The 13914-nt window shown below is 40.5% G+C and overlaps 1 protein-coding gene across 3 annotated transcripts in view; it reads right to left on the bottom strand.

Annotated features, from left to right (window-relative positions):
* Positions 1-2804: 2804 nt before the first annotated feature.
* Positions 2805-13914, bottom strand: part of igdcc4 (immunoglobulin superfamily, DCC subclass, member 4) — a 53795-nt gene continuing 42685 nt past the window's right edge. Inside the window, exons 17-21 of one of the 3 annotated variants that reach the window (XR_015437606.1) lie at positions 12580-12682; positions 12158-12389; positions 11904-12032; positions 5185-11461; positions 2805-4488 (exon numbers count right to left, since the gene is read on the bottom strand). Coding sequence is in view for 2 of the 3 variants with exons in the window: in XM_023411950.2 (XP_023267718.1) it covers positions 10928-11461; positions 11904-12032; positions 12158-12389; positions 12580-12682 (998 nt within the window). In the remaining variant the exon portion in view is untranslated. Of the gene's footprint in view, positions 11462-11903; positions 12033-12157; positions 12390-12579; positions 12683-13914 lie in introns of all 3 variants that reach the window. The other 2 variants (XM_023411950.2, XM_023411951.2) reach the window with 2 other exon arrangements.

The following is a 13914-nucleotide window of genomic DNA, read 5'->3' as shown; positions in this document are numbered from 1 at the left end:
ACTACATGTAAGACACCAGGAGCTTTTTTATGTAGGGATATGAAGCAGGAATAGTCCAAGCAAGAAAAAATAAACATTGTGACAATTAAAATCTAATGCACATAATGTTTGTCTTAAACTACATAGAAGAAATGTTTGCATGTATGATAAAATGCCATACTTGCAAAGATGATAAAAACAGAAGACCACATTGGGATCTCATGAAGCTGGGTCAGTATGGCTGAATTGACCCCTGTTATAAATAAGAAACATTCATTCATTTGTACTTATAAATAGGTATTTTTGTACTTTATATTCTGGTCTTGGTGTTGGAACCTGATTTTCCTTCTATGTCGTGACTATCTGTAACTAGAACCCCCACTTTCCACATACACAAAGATCAATTTGCAAATACTTGCCAACCCAGGAGGTCTTCTACTGTATGCTTTGAACTGTCAGAGAGCACATACAGTTCAGCAGTGAAACAAGTGTAGCTGATGCTGAAGGTGGAGACTGTAGTAGTATAGTAGCGGGTGCAGGAAGAGGCAGAATGAATGGGCTGATTCAAGAGCTTCACACAGTTATTTCCCCACAGGCAGTGAGCTCTACCTCATTAGTAAAGTCCTCACCTGACTCTCTGTGCTGCACTCGCCTGCCCCTCCAATGAAAAATGAGGCAGGCTGAACTAGCCCAGAGACCTCTCCGCTGTTGGAGGACGGAAACACCATATACACACAAACAATACACATTACACATTCCGACAATTTCTTTGGCAAGTACAGTAAAGAAAGTATGAGAATGCATGCATTTCTGTATTTGTCTATATGTTTGTGCATGGGTGCGTGATATTTTATGAGTTCAGTCTCAGACCTCTGCAGAGAAACCTTGCCCTCTGATTAACAGTGATGAGTGGCTGGAGATAGGGAGTCCGACCCCTCTGTCGCTCAGCGAGAGCTTTTATCTCACTCTTCAGGGGATTCTGCCATGTGATGTCGCCTCAGTACTCCTGTCTTAAGTCTCTGCCCTCTTATCTCCATCATCTCACTCTCTCTGTCTTTTTTTCAGTATCTGTCTCTCCCCTGTGCACATATACACACACAGAATTACCCATCCATTCAAGACACAGAAACACAGATGGACAGATGTGTGGCCATTTGCATATAGACACAAACACTCACCTTGTATTTTAAATGTGCATATTTTTGTTACATGATGAAGCAATATTTTTCTCTTCTATTTTTCACTTTCTCTGAATGAAATATGATAAAATAATCTATCAATCTATAGTACACATCTATAGCAGGTATGAGGTCAGGGCAGCACATGTGGCCCGACACTCAAGCAGCAGTCTCTCCTAATGGGAGTGGCGCCAGGTTACTTTGCTTCTTTTCAACTATAAGTGGGAATGACCACACTGCCCTCAAGTGGTTAATACAAGAATGGCAAGTGTAAGATGTGTATGACTGATTATTATCCTCAGGCTATGCAGGATGAAAAGGGTGGGGCAGAAAGCAACTGAGGGCTTGTTACCTGGCTGAGGTGTGTGTCCAGAGGGAAGCTGGATGACCGGTTGTTACTATGAAGGATTCATTTTTTGTGTATAGCCAAATGTCCTAAAAGCTGGTCACTTTTAAAGTGCCTCCATTCAGTTTCTGCTTTTCCTATTCTTTAAGTTAATACATGAAAATATTCCAATAGAACTAACTAGAGTAAAGAATACTCTTAATAAAGCATAAATAAATACATTTCTGATTCACAAATGCAGTCTAATGAGTAAACTTTTTGACACAGTTAAGGCACAAAAAATGTGGAAGTTACAGCATTTAATAAAATAGTTTCATATTTTATGAAATATATTGTTTTGCCTTCTTGCCATGAGTTACATGAGAAGATTGACACCACTGTACACAAACTGCATCTTCAACATGAAGCTAGAGCTAGCAGTTATCTTTATAGCTAGCATTAAGACTGAAAACAGGAGTAGCCAGCCAGGCTCTGTCTAAAGGTAACAAAATTCGCCTACCAGAACCTCCAAAACTCACAAATTAAAATTTTATGTATAAAAATAACAAACTGGGATTTTATAAGAATAACTTACTGGCTGGAAATAAATATAGCTGCATCCTCTGAGCAGCATTACGTCACCAAGCATTACCTCATCAAGGAAAATTGGAGGCTACAGTGAGTCGCTATCGGAAAGTGACAATACGGGCTGGAATGGATTGGTACAAGCTGGTTAGCATGCTAACTTCAGTTGAAGAGAAGAAGAAATAGAGACAAGAGTTAACAATGGCGTAGCTTGGAGTAGCCACTGGAGACAGCTCTTGGCAAGTAAAGGAATGAAGTTTGATGCTGAACGTGTCTTCTAGACTGGTAAGAAAACAGCTATTAATGCTAACGTTGGCTATTTAGCAAAAGACAAATTTACAAATAGCTCCTTTAAGCAGATATTTTGGTGTTTTTGTTAATTACATTATCTTTACATAATCATACACTAGGCTGGGGTTGGAGGGCTCTTTTTCTCATTCCCTTTCTCGCAGAGGGTGGGATTGATTTTAATCAATGAATGCAAACCAGCACAATCCAATACATCATACCCTGAGCCGTAACATAAAGGTCAAAAAGAGTGCAATATGCAATATAACCAAGTGGTCCCTGCTATCTCAAATATCATCTTTTGGAATGTAAAATGCAATGAAAAGCATACAGGGAGTTGAATTGACTGATAAATCTTTGTAAATAAAAGTAATAGAAAAGAAAATTCAAGTGGGAATCAAGTTGGGCTGTTGCATGCACAGTTTGGCAAGAATCACACTGAGTCTTACTTTCCTTTTTCTTTGATGTTTATTTACAGAAGAGTAGTTTCCACAGACATCTTGAGAGTTGCTGTAAGTTTTGACATTTTCACATATGGTAACACAGTGGAAATATTTCTACAAACCACAAGTACTACCTATCCTGTTACTGATTCCTCTGAACAAGCAATGTTTCTATCACAAATCATGGCCACTGTCGCCATGACTAACACTGAGTAATGGATCTGTCATTTTACAGACTAAGGAAATTGCACTTCTAGAAATGTAAAGATGGCAGCCCAAAGTTGCTCATGGCCCAAAAAGAAGTGTTAATCTATTACGTGCTCCTACAATTTGCTCCTACAGTAGCGTCCGTGACATAAATGAGGTTCTGTTCGGCACACAATGATTACAAATGTGTGTGATTAGCTGCAGAGTGTTGCTGGTGGCACATGAACACAGAGTCTGAGTCTGTTCTTAGACATTCTGTGAAGCACAACTGAGCTGGCACACACAAAACTAGAGAAGAAGACGTACAAACAAAAAAAGAAAAAAAAACCCCACAACAATGTGACATCACTGGACAAAGCAGCTCACCACAAAGCACTAGAATGTACAGAGAAAAGCCGGAAAGACAGAAATACACTGAGTGATTTGTACAAAACAAAATATCATCTGTGCATAAGAGTTTCCTTGATTTACTTTCAAAATGACAAAATGAGGTTTTTGTTTGACAACAAATGACATGTATCTGAATCAGATATGCTGGCATGATCCTCTACAATTTTATGCAAAGATGGGGCACCTGAGTAGAGAAGACACAATTATTTCTAAATGGCTGTCTGCACTGAAAGGGTATGACCTGCCTGGGGAGGACATCCCTTTAGCCCTTCTCCCTGCCTAGTACTTCAGACACCTGGGTTGCTTAAAAATGTGGTATTCTGCCAAAAAGTGACTTTTAGGCTGTTATTCATCAAGACATTTTTTTTGCTTCGTTTTGTATTTATCTTATATTTTTTATTTGAAGCATGACTACCAATTGAGTCAACCCATGCTTTAAACTCTAACGGTAAAAGTTTGATAATAACTAACTATTGCAGAATAACAATGTAAAAGTCAATTTGGATTTCCACTGACCCCTCCTCCCCTCATTATTTACCCCTTCACCACTAGACTAGACCATCCAGGCCACTGTAATGAGTAAAGACTCACACTGAGGTAAAACGAAACAGTCTATCCTGTTTTCTATGAAAAACTTGGCTCACAAAACTACAGGATGCTCACGTATATATGTTCTACTCATTATAAAATGTGCAGTATCAAGAAACTGATCAGAATCAAATCAACAAGTTACCAACATGAGGTATACTGTTTTAATAAAACCCTTACAAAAAGAGGATGAAATAAACATAATTATCGAAGTAATTATCATCTCTAGGAAATGAGAGCATGAACAATTTTCCTCAAAAAAATCTGATTGTTCTAGCCGACAAAAAGACGAACAAAAGCAAAAAAAAGTTACATGTATTTCAGAGACAGTGGTTAAAAGACTTAAAAGAACTCCTATAAGGAGAGCATACATCCTTTATGCTGGAGGCAGGCTTCATGCTAATCCCCATTTCAGATCCTCTGTGTCGGCTCCACCCACCATAATAACCCACTACTGCATCAAGACTTCAAACACAGGCAAAATGCTGTGATTTAACTGAAATATCTGTGGAAAAAAAAAACAACAACATGAAAACCCTAATTTTAAATACTGGATGTTACTAAAAAATTTCAACAGTAGCTTTTACATTAGATTTTGGCAGCTATATTGTCATAAAATCTAAGTCCTGCATCACAAATGTGATATTGTCATTGTTTAACTGACTAACATCCACAAAACTGCAACTCACTGGCACAAATCAACTCATTTCCAAATGTGACGAATGTCCAATAGAACAAATGTGCTCACTGGTTCAGAGTTTACTTTATCTATTACTGGGCAGAGGAGCATCAGCAAATAATACGTACTTTCTGTTAGTCTACTTGAGTGCCAAATGGCTGTGGTCTGTCTGCAGTGACAACAGAGGCTTTTTCACAAAATTAACACCCTCTGTGTTGGAAAGCGGAACAGCTGCTATGTGCAAAGCAAAGCCTGCTTTTCATGCCTTTATGAAAAATATACATACTAAATAAAAACTTGTACTTGGTGTATTATTTTCTCCTGAAAATGTTGGGTGTGAGACAACTTCACAAAAAATTATAGGGTGTGAAAAGCCTCTGTAAGATGAGGATCAACAAGAAAATGTTTTTGTCACCATGACTGACTCAAAACACTTATCTTTACTGCCCTGATTCAGTGATTGCCTCCCACTTGTTGGTTGTCCAAACAGTTTTGCACACATTGCAGCTTAGGCTGCAGTACCTGCAAATGCTGTAGTGAATGGAGGAGCTGAACCTGGGTCTGGATGAAGCCTGTCAGAGCAGCAGGAACACAGTCACTGGGGTTTTAGCACGTCTCTTCTTAAGGTAGCATTGCTAATCATGGCTGACCTGGACTGAGAGAGGTATGTTTAAGATATCAAACTGGAATGCTTTTGAGAATATTTCTGGACTGAGGACATACAAGTGTTTGAGGATGATGAGAAATAGTTATCAATATATAGAACAGTATCAGTAAAGAACCTGGGTCAAAAATATGCAGTTTGGGTGGTTTGCTTCAGCTTTTACTGTGTATAGGCCAAGTGATCCTCAAGCCACAAGGCAGGAAGCTGTGGCTGCATTGCTCTCTGTACATTTAACCTGTCACCTGAATCAATGAAGCCACAGCAGGTGCTTCACTGTTACCTGTTCTGACATGACTGATTGGACCATGGCCACAAAAAAAAAAAAAAAAAACGCTTGCCACTTTAGATTGATGAGTTGAGAGGTACAGCAGCAGTCTGCTTCCAATGTGAGCTTTCTGTTGAATTGCTCTTTCCGTACCATTCAAATGTGGTTTGCCAAATAGCACTGTGCAGTGAGTGCCATATATTTTAGATGTATTTAGTCGTGAAATCTGAATTCACCTGATGTAGCAAACCCCCCTCATGCACACTTAGATGAACTTCCAATTACTGTTTGACCCAGGTTTGCTAACAACACATTCACTTCTGTCCCTATATGACTGCTAATGCAGTAAAAAAAAATCATATTCATCTCACTGTGATGTTAAGTACATACATGGCAAGGCTAAAAAACAAATAAGTCTCTTTGAGGTACCAATTATGCAACAATAAAAGTTTTCAAGCAAACACAATTATGTTGTTAAGAAACCTGTTGAGGGTGTTTCATAGATGTCATGAAGAACCTTTTACATTTCTGTTGCTGATGTGTTTGAGTTGAGCTGGAGAGATTTTTACAGTTGCATGGACATGGGTAGAAACACAGGCAGGACAGAAGAAGGGGTTTGTCACACTCCTTTTTCACTGCTGGATGACTAGAAGAAAACCACCTGAGAGAAGATGAGACATCATGTACAATAGGGCTGGATTCAATACTCTGCTTAAAGCTCTAATTTTTGTAAGAGGATGTTATCATCATTATTATCATTATTAGTAACTGACCCCAACTTTTCCTTGTTTCAGGATCACGCACATGTATGCCATAATAGCAGGACTACATCACACTCATACAGAGCAACACCAGCCCTTTCTTTCCACCACAAGTTAAATTTGTTAAATTATAGTGTTAGCATCTTCAAAATAGTCTTTCTGGGAAGCACCTATGGGAACTAGATTGTAACTAACTCCCAAACTCATTCACATGTCAATTATCGCTTACCTACAGGCATACACTGTTAAAGCTACTGTCATTTTAACACTTGTGCCACCTGCAAGCAATGAGTGTTAAGTCATGATCACATAACTGGTGAACTGATTTTGAATAATCAGGCTCCTACTGTGTGGTTGTTTTTTTTCCTTTGTGTGGAAAGTGTGCGGTGTTTGATCAGATATGATTGTTTGGATTTATTGCAGATACATGGGAAAAATTCCAGACTATCAGCTTCGAATGACTTTGTTGTTGATGAGAGTGTCAGTGCCACAGCAGGCTCACACATCAGGCCGCGAAAACCCAGGAAACGAGAGAGACGAGCTGGCCTTCTGGTCTGCCAAAGATGGTGTGGACACTGCACACCATTACCTAGTATGTTTCTCTCTCAATGAACATGACAAGCTTGCCTGTCCGGTCGCATGCTTGTACTGACACCCACAAGATACACGACTCGGCGCTGCAGCAGGAGGGTTTCTCCCTATACCAGGCGGATTGCACAGAGAAGTCACTGAGGCAGCGTGGAGGTGGTGGTGTACCGACATTAAGACTGTGTCATAGTCTTGCTCTCCTGAATTCTGGACCCTTAATATCAGATGCAGACGATTCTATGTGTGCAGCTTTCATCTTGATAACGTATAATTCCCTCCTAAGTCCCCCCAAGTGACAGATATGCTGATCGACTGTCTGGCTACAACTGACTGTACTGTATTGAAGTAGCCAAATGATGACTGGACTCTTTTACTGATGTGGTCATGTCTTACATCAAATGTGTTGAAAATGTATGTGCTCCATCCAAGTCTGTAATGGTTTACAGTAATAATAAGCCATGGTTTAGTAAAGATATTAAAACATTGTGGAGGAAGAAAAATGCAGCTTTCAATTCAGGTGACAAAAACTTTTATAAGACATCTAAGTATGAATTTCAAAAGCCAGTAAAGAAACAGTATAATGACAAGCTAGAAAGGAGCTTAACTCTGAGGACAGCAGAGGGCTATGGCAAGGCTTTCAATTAATCACTAATTATAAAGCAAATTATGTCACCCAAGGTACTGAACCTAACCTGTTTTGAAGAACCTATTGCAGGTTTGATACTATATCAAACCCACAGCCTTGTTCTGTCACTGTATCTGAGCCTGCTACTCCACATTTATTTATCAGGGAGCATGAGGTAAGAAACCCGCTGTGCAGGCAAAACAGTAGGAAGGCTGCAGGCCTCAATCTGGTATCATCTTTAACTGGTTCCTTGCACAGCAGAGGGTCCCAGCATGCTTAAAATCAGCTGTCATTGTGCCTGTGCCTAAGAAACCCAACCAAAGCATGCTGAATGACTACAGACTTGTTGACATCTGTTATCATGGAAACGCCTGGTATGAACCATCTCTCCAGTGTTGTCCTAGAACCTTATCAGTTTGTATCTACTGATGCAGTTTTATTTGCCCACACTTTAAAAACACCTAGAGGCCTCTAGTACCTATGCAAGTGTTCCATTTGTCAATCACAGCTCAGCCTTTAACACTAAATTCCCATTGAGGCTGTATGACAAAGTCTTTCATTTGGGAGTTAAACAGCACCTGTGTCAATGAGTCCTTGACTTTTTTGTTGAAGAGGATGAAAGTAGTCAAACTTTGCAAATTCTCTACACCCTTAACAATTAGCACCGATTCTCAACTGGGGTGTGCACTGTCCCCACTCCTGTACTCATTGTGCACAAATGACTGCTTCTCTCACTCCGAAGCTGTTAGGATGTTTAAACCTGCTGATGACACAATGCAAACAATCTCAAATGTTTCCAAAAACCAAGGAATTAGTAGTGAACTTTCACAGGAGCTGTTGGGACCACCTACCCCTGGTCATCAACACTGACATTAGCTACAAATTCCTGGGAGTGGCAATCTACTAGCCCCTTGAAATTGGGGGAAAACGCCAACCACCACAGACTTTTCTTTTTAAGACCATCTGAAAAAATTTGGTATATCCAGGAATGGTATCGTGCAGTTTTATAGAGCCGCAGTTGAGATCACCCTTACGTATGCAAAAACTCAGTGGTAATGTATTGAATCTTGAATCTTGCTCTAGCTGGTGAGCAAACTGTTAACTTGCTAGCAACACAATTATTCAAAAGAGGTATTTGTACCATCGACTCCAGTTATATAAACCATTGCTCTTTTGTGGAATAGTTTTTACTCTGACAGAGGAGGTTAAGTAAATGTTAATGGAGGAAAACAGCTAATAAATAAGCTGTGATAGTTTCCTCCATTCCGGACTCTCAGGCTCTCTGATTATTGTTATTGTTGCTGTTTTCTTGTGCGTGAGTACTTTTAGGTTTCACATTTTACACCTTGTTTTACCGGTCAGGTAAAAGCCTAACGCTAACACACACGCACACGCACACACACACACACACACACACACACACACACACACACATATATATATATATGTGTATGAATTCCATTGGGTGTACAAGTGGCACAAGTGTCAAATTGCAGGAGCTATCAATTTCCTTGTCTGTAGCTGGCGTCAGATTGACGGGAACTGCAACTGGAAGAATTTGGTTAGACCTAGTTTTACGTGATTTGTGTGTTCTTGTTTTCTGTAAGGGTTCAACATAATACTGAGTGAAACAATCTTTCAGCAAACTGAGAGGAGGTTGCAATGCACTAAAGCGACATAATTTCCTGTTGAACATAACACAAGAACATACAGTCAGTATAGGACGATCATTTCTGCAAATACCAAAGGCTGTCAAATCAGACAAGTTAAGAAAAAGATCTTAAAAAGGTGCTAGTTACATAACACTAACAAAACCACACTGGAAACCGTCCTGAAAAGAAATGAGGTAGTGCTGTTGATAAGGAGTAGGGATGCACCAGTTCCCCTTTTACATTAAAAAACCATACTGACTCACTCAGCTCTATGTATTGGTTAATTAGGAAAAGCAATATGATCCAATGGGGTCAGAGAAAAAAAAATGGAGCAAATTTATTTATTTTTTCTCATCAAACTCCTTTCGTATGTGGGTCTGACTAGAGACCCATACAGCTGAATCAGGTTTGTCAAGATGAATGTCCCATAAATTAAAAACATGGCAAGCATTTCATATAATCAAAAATTTTATACTGAGCTGAAAATGACAATTGGGTCCAACTTACAGCACAGTATCTTGACAACAGTATGGACATTGGTGCATCCCTAACTGGGAGACAAACCAGAAGAGTGGTCTACAGATGGGTTGTTGTAACATCTCCTCTAGTTCTCCCACCAACATAATTAAACCAGTATTGACATGAATGTGTAAATACTTTGATTCCAAAATGAGATATCCACCATCTTAAAAAAAAAGCAAAACAAAAACACTTCACTTTTCAACTGAGTGTCCCTGGTTTACAAAATCACACCACCTGGACATATGGCATTTTGGAAAGGAATACTTCATGTGTACCAAATCTACATACTCAATATCTTTTTATATTTTGAGTGTTTTTTTTTCCCTTAATGTTGACATGTGTTTTGAACTTGTTCTGAATATAATAATCTATAGAAATATACAGAGGTTATAAATGCACCTAGAATATTCAGGCACCTGAGACCCCCACACTCCCGTCAGGAAATGTGTGTGTAAGTGTGTGTTTAAGCGTGACCAATTGAGTTTCTGTGAGATATCATGGAATTAGCTATGCGGTTACCTTTGACATTGTTTGAATGTGTGTCTGTGTGTGTGTGTGTGTGTGTGTGTGTGTGTGTGTGCACCCTGAGACAGCAGGAGGCTGGAGAGAGACACAGGTGTTCTGCACTCTCAGAGTGTGCAGATACTCTTTAAGGCTTATTCCTCAGTGCCACAGTAAAGTAGCATCCACACAGCGAAGCCCAGGGAGACCCACCGAGCCTCCGCTTCCATCCTTCCATCCACGATTATAGCCTGTCCAAGTGCTCACTCACTCAGGGAACGTTCCAGGCCTTTTCTCATTCCTGAGTGGAACCGAGCCATGTGCGACACAGTGGGAATAGCCTCCTTCAATCCACTTCCATCTGCTTGGTTAAGTTAAATCTTTCTGTTCTTTCCTATGGACAGGAAAGAAACCCAGAGGAAAGTATGGTTGCAATGCTAGAGAAAGCATACCCATATACAGTACTCTACCACTAAAAATATACTGTATATGTATACTGTATATACATGTATGAAACAATGGAATCAAAGTACTTATAAAAACTTTGCAAGGAAGAGAAAAAAATCCAATAATGAGGTGCATAAAAATAATCCTTAGGGACTCTTCCTGGGTACTTTTGTACTTTTGAAAGAAAATCTGTCTGATGTCTCTGTGTTTGTGTAAGGGTCGATGCCCTACATGCAAACGCTACGGGCACAGATAACTGTGTGCTGCTGAGGTAGAGTGGACAAAGCCGGAGCTGACAAAGGGGGCAGGGGACACCCCGACAGAGATGGCCTTCCCTGGTGCAGAAGGGCAGTGTCTGGAGTCCCCGTTCTCCAGATGCTCCGACCTCAGCACAGACCTCACAGTCTTAGGGGAGTGGAAGCCATTGGTCAGCCCCATGTCCTGATGTGGCTGTATGTCTGCAACCGGCTGGTCTCCTGGGATATCTAGCTCCCCGTTATGATTACCCACCAACTTAATCGAGGGAAAACTTGAGGGGCTTTGCGCCAGTGATAGTTTTTCTAGAGGTTCCTCCTCTCCTGGCAAGCTTGGCTGGCTCAAAGGGGAATATCTGTCCTCGGATAATGAGGGTCCCCTGGTGGCATTAGAATCCTTCTCCCTCTCGCTGCCCTCTTCCTCTTTGTCCCCTCCAGGATCTGACAGCTCAGAGTGAACGATGACTTCTGCCTCCACCTGGTTACTGCAGAGGGATGTACACAGATGATCTTCTAAGCCCTGCAACGAAACAATGCCACTGTTACTTCAGGCTCTCTTCAGACATTAGAAACTATCACAATAGACCATTCATTAACCACTTCCCTGACAACAATAGTCCAATCATAGCCTTAGCAACTGTAACTGGCCTGTCAAACTTTTTCCACATGCTGAAGTGGTGTGCATGGGGAAAGCTGTAGTCATTTCAGCCAGCAGAATCAAATGGTTTTCTGAAATCTAATAGCCACCCACTGTTTAAAAAAAAATTCTAAGAATTTCAATGTGAAGATGAAAAGCTTGACAGGCATAGCAACAGTAACTATGGGGGGGACAGGGTTGTGCAAACATCAGTTAGAAATGCTATTTGGCTCAGTGATGCTAAAGCTAAAGCTGCTTGTCACATAAATAGATAAATGAAATAGATACAGTACTGGAAGCAATTGTACTGAGTTCATTCATTTACCGTGCCGTTATCAGTAATTAGCATGTTGAGAGCTCCGTTAATGAGTGTTGGACAGTCTTCTGTTATGGTGTCTCTGTATCTAGTGATTCTGTTGGCCCAGTTATGACTCACAGAGCCGTTCCAAGCAGCCTGCAAGATGAACAACACAATGGATGCATCAAAATTAGAACTATTATCTTTCTATCAACACATAAAAAAATAACAGTGTATCCAAGGCCCATCTGGAAAAGAGGTCCCCCTTTGCAGGTTTTGACCTTGGGTTCAGGTGCAGGGCCATCCTCCCCTTCCCCTGGATTAGCACTTGCCATCAGGCTCTGCTCCTCTGGGGCCTCTGCTAGCGGCTGACCAGACTCTTGGCTGCCTGGGGGCATCAGTGTTTCCAACTCATGGCTATCGTTGCACTCTGGCAAGTTGGAGGGTATGGGGCAGCCTCCTCTCCTGTATTGAGGGGTCACAGCTGTGGAGTCCAGGCCCCCAGATATCTCCCTATGTCGAGCAGAGATGAGAGGGATGGTATAGGAGTTGGGACATTATACAAGCCTGAATTTCAATATAGTTGCCTGGTTTGTGATATAGGCTTTCAGTTTGTGAAACATTTTCTGTAAGTAAGATACACTGGGAGAGTAGACGAATGCATAAGAGCAGCACAAGTACTGACACTGTAGTGTTAACATACCTGGATTTGCTGTTACGAAAGCTAAAACACATGCAGAGGAGGATGCATTTCAGTCCCAGACATACACCCACTATGATGCCTGTGACTGCATGGATGTCCAGCTCTGTTACAATGTAAGATGGAAAAGAAGAAAAAAGAGTTTACACCTGGCACAAACATTTCCAATCTTAAAAATAAATACCATGTTCATTCTCATATTTGAGCTGTTGCCAATAAATATATATGGCTGATATCCAGAGCTCCATCTTAAAAAATACAGTCTGTGAAAATCTATTGATTTCTTCATTTAAGACAACGTTACTTTGGCAAAGGGATATAAGGCAATATTCGGCTTGGGAGAGCAGACCTTCATTGATATTCATTTATGCTGGGTATCTTTGGCAGTCTGGACATGAAGAGGAAACAGATGGCCAAAACTCTCACCCACCCACCAGCCACCTCGGCCCCATTCACACTGCATACTGGCAACACTATCACTGCCCGTGAACAAAATAAACCTGTTACTCCGTCTTTATTAAGGGTTTGTGTTATATAAAATTGCATTTTCAATGTATGTATTAGGAATGCAATATTTACAGTATATATACATTTATATATATATATATATATACGTGTTGTTACTGTTTATACTGTTTATGATACTGTTTGTAAAGAAGTTGTATGAAAAACTTGTTTAACAGGCACATGCTGAATAATCTTTCACAGGGGAGTTATTGGTTCAATTCATGACTCCGTCTGTTTAAAAACAAAAAGGGCATTTAATAATATAGGTAAAACTAAAATGCTGACTGATGGAATTAAAAAAGTGTATAATGACATTGTATGCTTACACACAAAGTGACATGAGAGTAAAGAAAGTGCTTTTCACAGCAATTTTGCTAGGTACAGAGAGCAGTAATTCAAAGATCTCCCCTGGAGTCGCTGATGATGCTGCCCCTTTGATAATATTATCATCAAAATGCACTAGAATATAAGAGGAGAAATAACTGTGTCCTGCAGAGCTGCATTTCTCTGCTGGCAGGGAAAAATTACCCACTTTAATAGTAAAGACTGGGTGTGTATGTGTGCGTGAGTGTGGCAGTGTGTATGTCGCCTTGTGTTGCTATCTTTATGAGAACCAATGTTGGGACTCAATCATTCAATAGACCAAATGTTTCTTTGCTCCACTGGACAAAGGAACTCACACTCCACAGTTCCTCACCGTTCACACCTGGAGATGACCCTTCCCCCCACGGACCTTACTGGCCAGCCATGGTCAGCGCGTGACATGTGACCCCCAAGGGTGTCACCAAACAAAACCAGTCTTCTAGACCTCTTCTCTCTCTCTTCCCTTCT

The sequence above is a fragment of the Seriola lalandi genome, unplaced genomic scaffold, assembly GCF_002814215.2.
Source record: "Seriola lalandi dorsalis isolate HSWRI2012SDOR001 ecotype SW California unplaced genomic scaffold, Sedor1 jcf7180002054474, whole genome shotgun sequence".
In the NCBI taxonomy this organism is placed as follows: domain Eukaryota; kingdom Metazoa; phylum Chordata; class Actinopteri; order Carangiformes; family Carangidae; genus Seriola; species Seriola lalandi.
The sequence above is the reverse complement of the archived record's forward strand: the minus strand, read 5'-3'. Positions and strand labels throughout refer to the sequence as shown.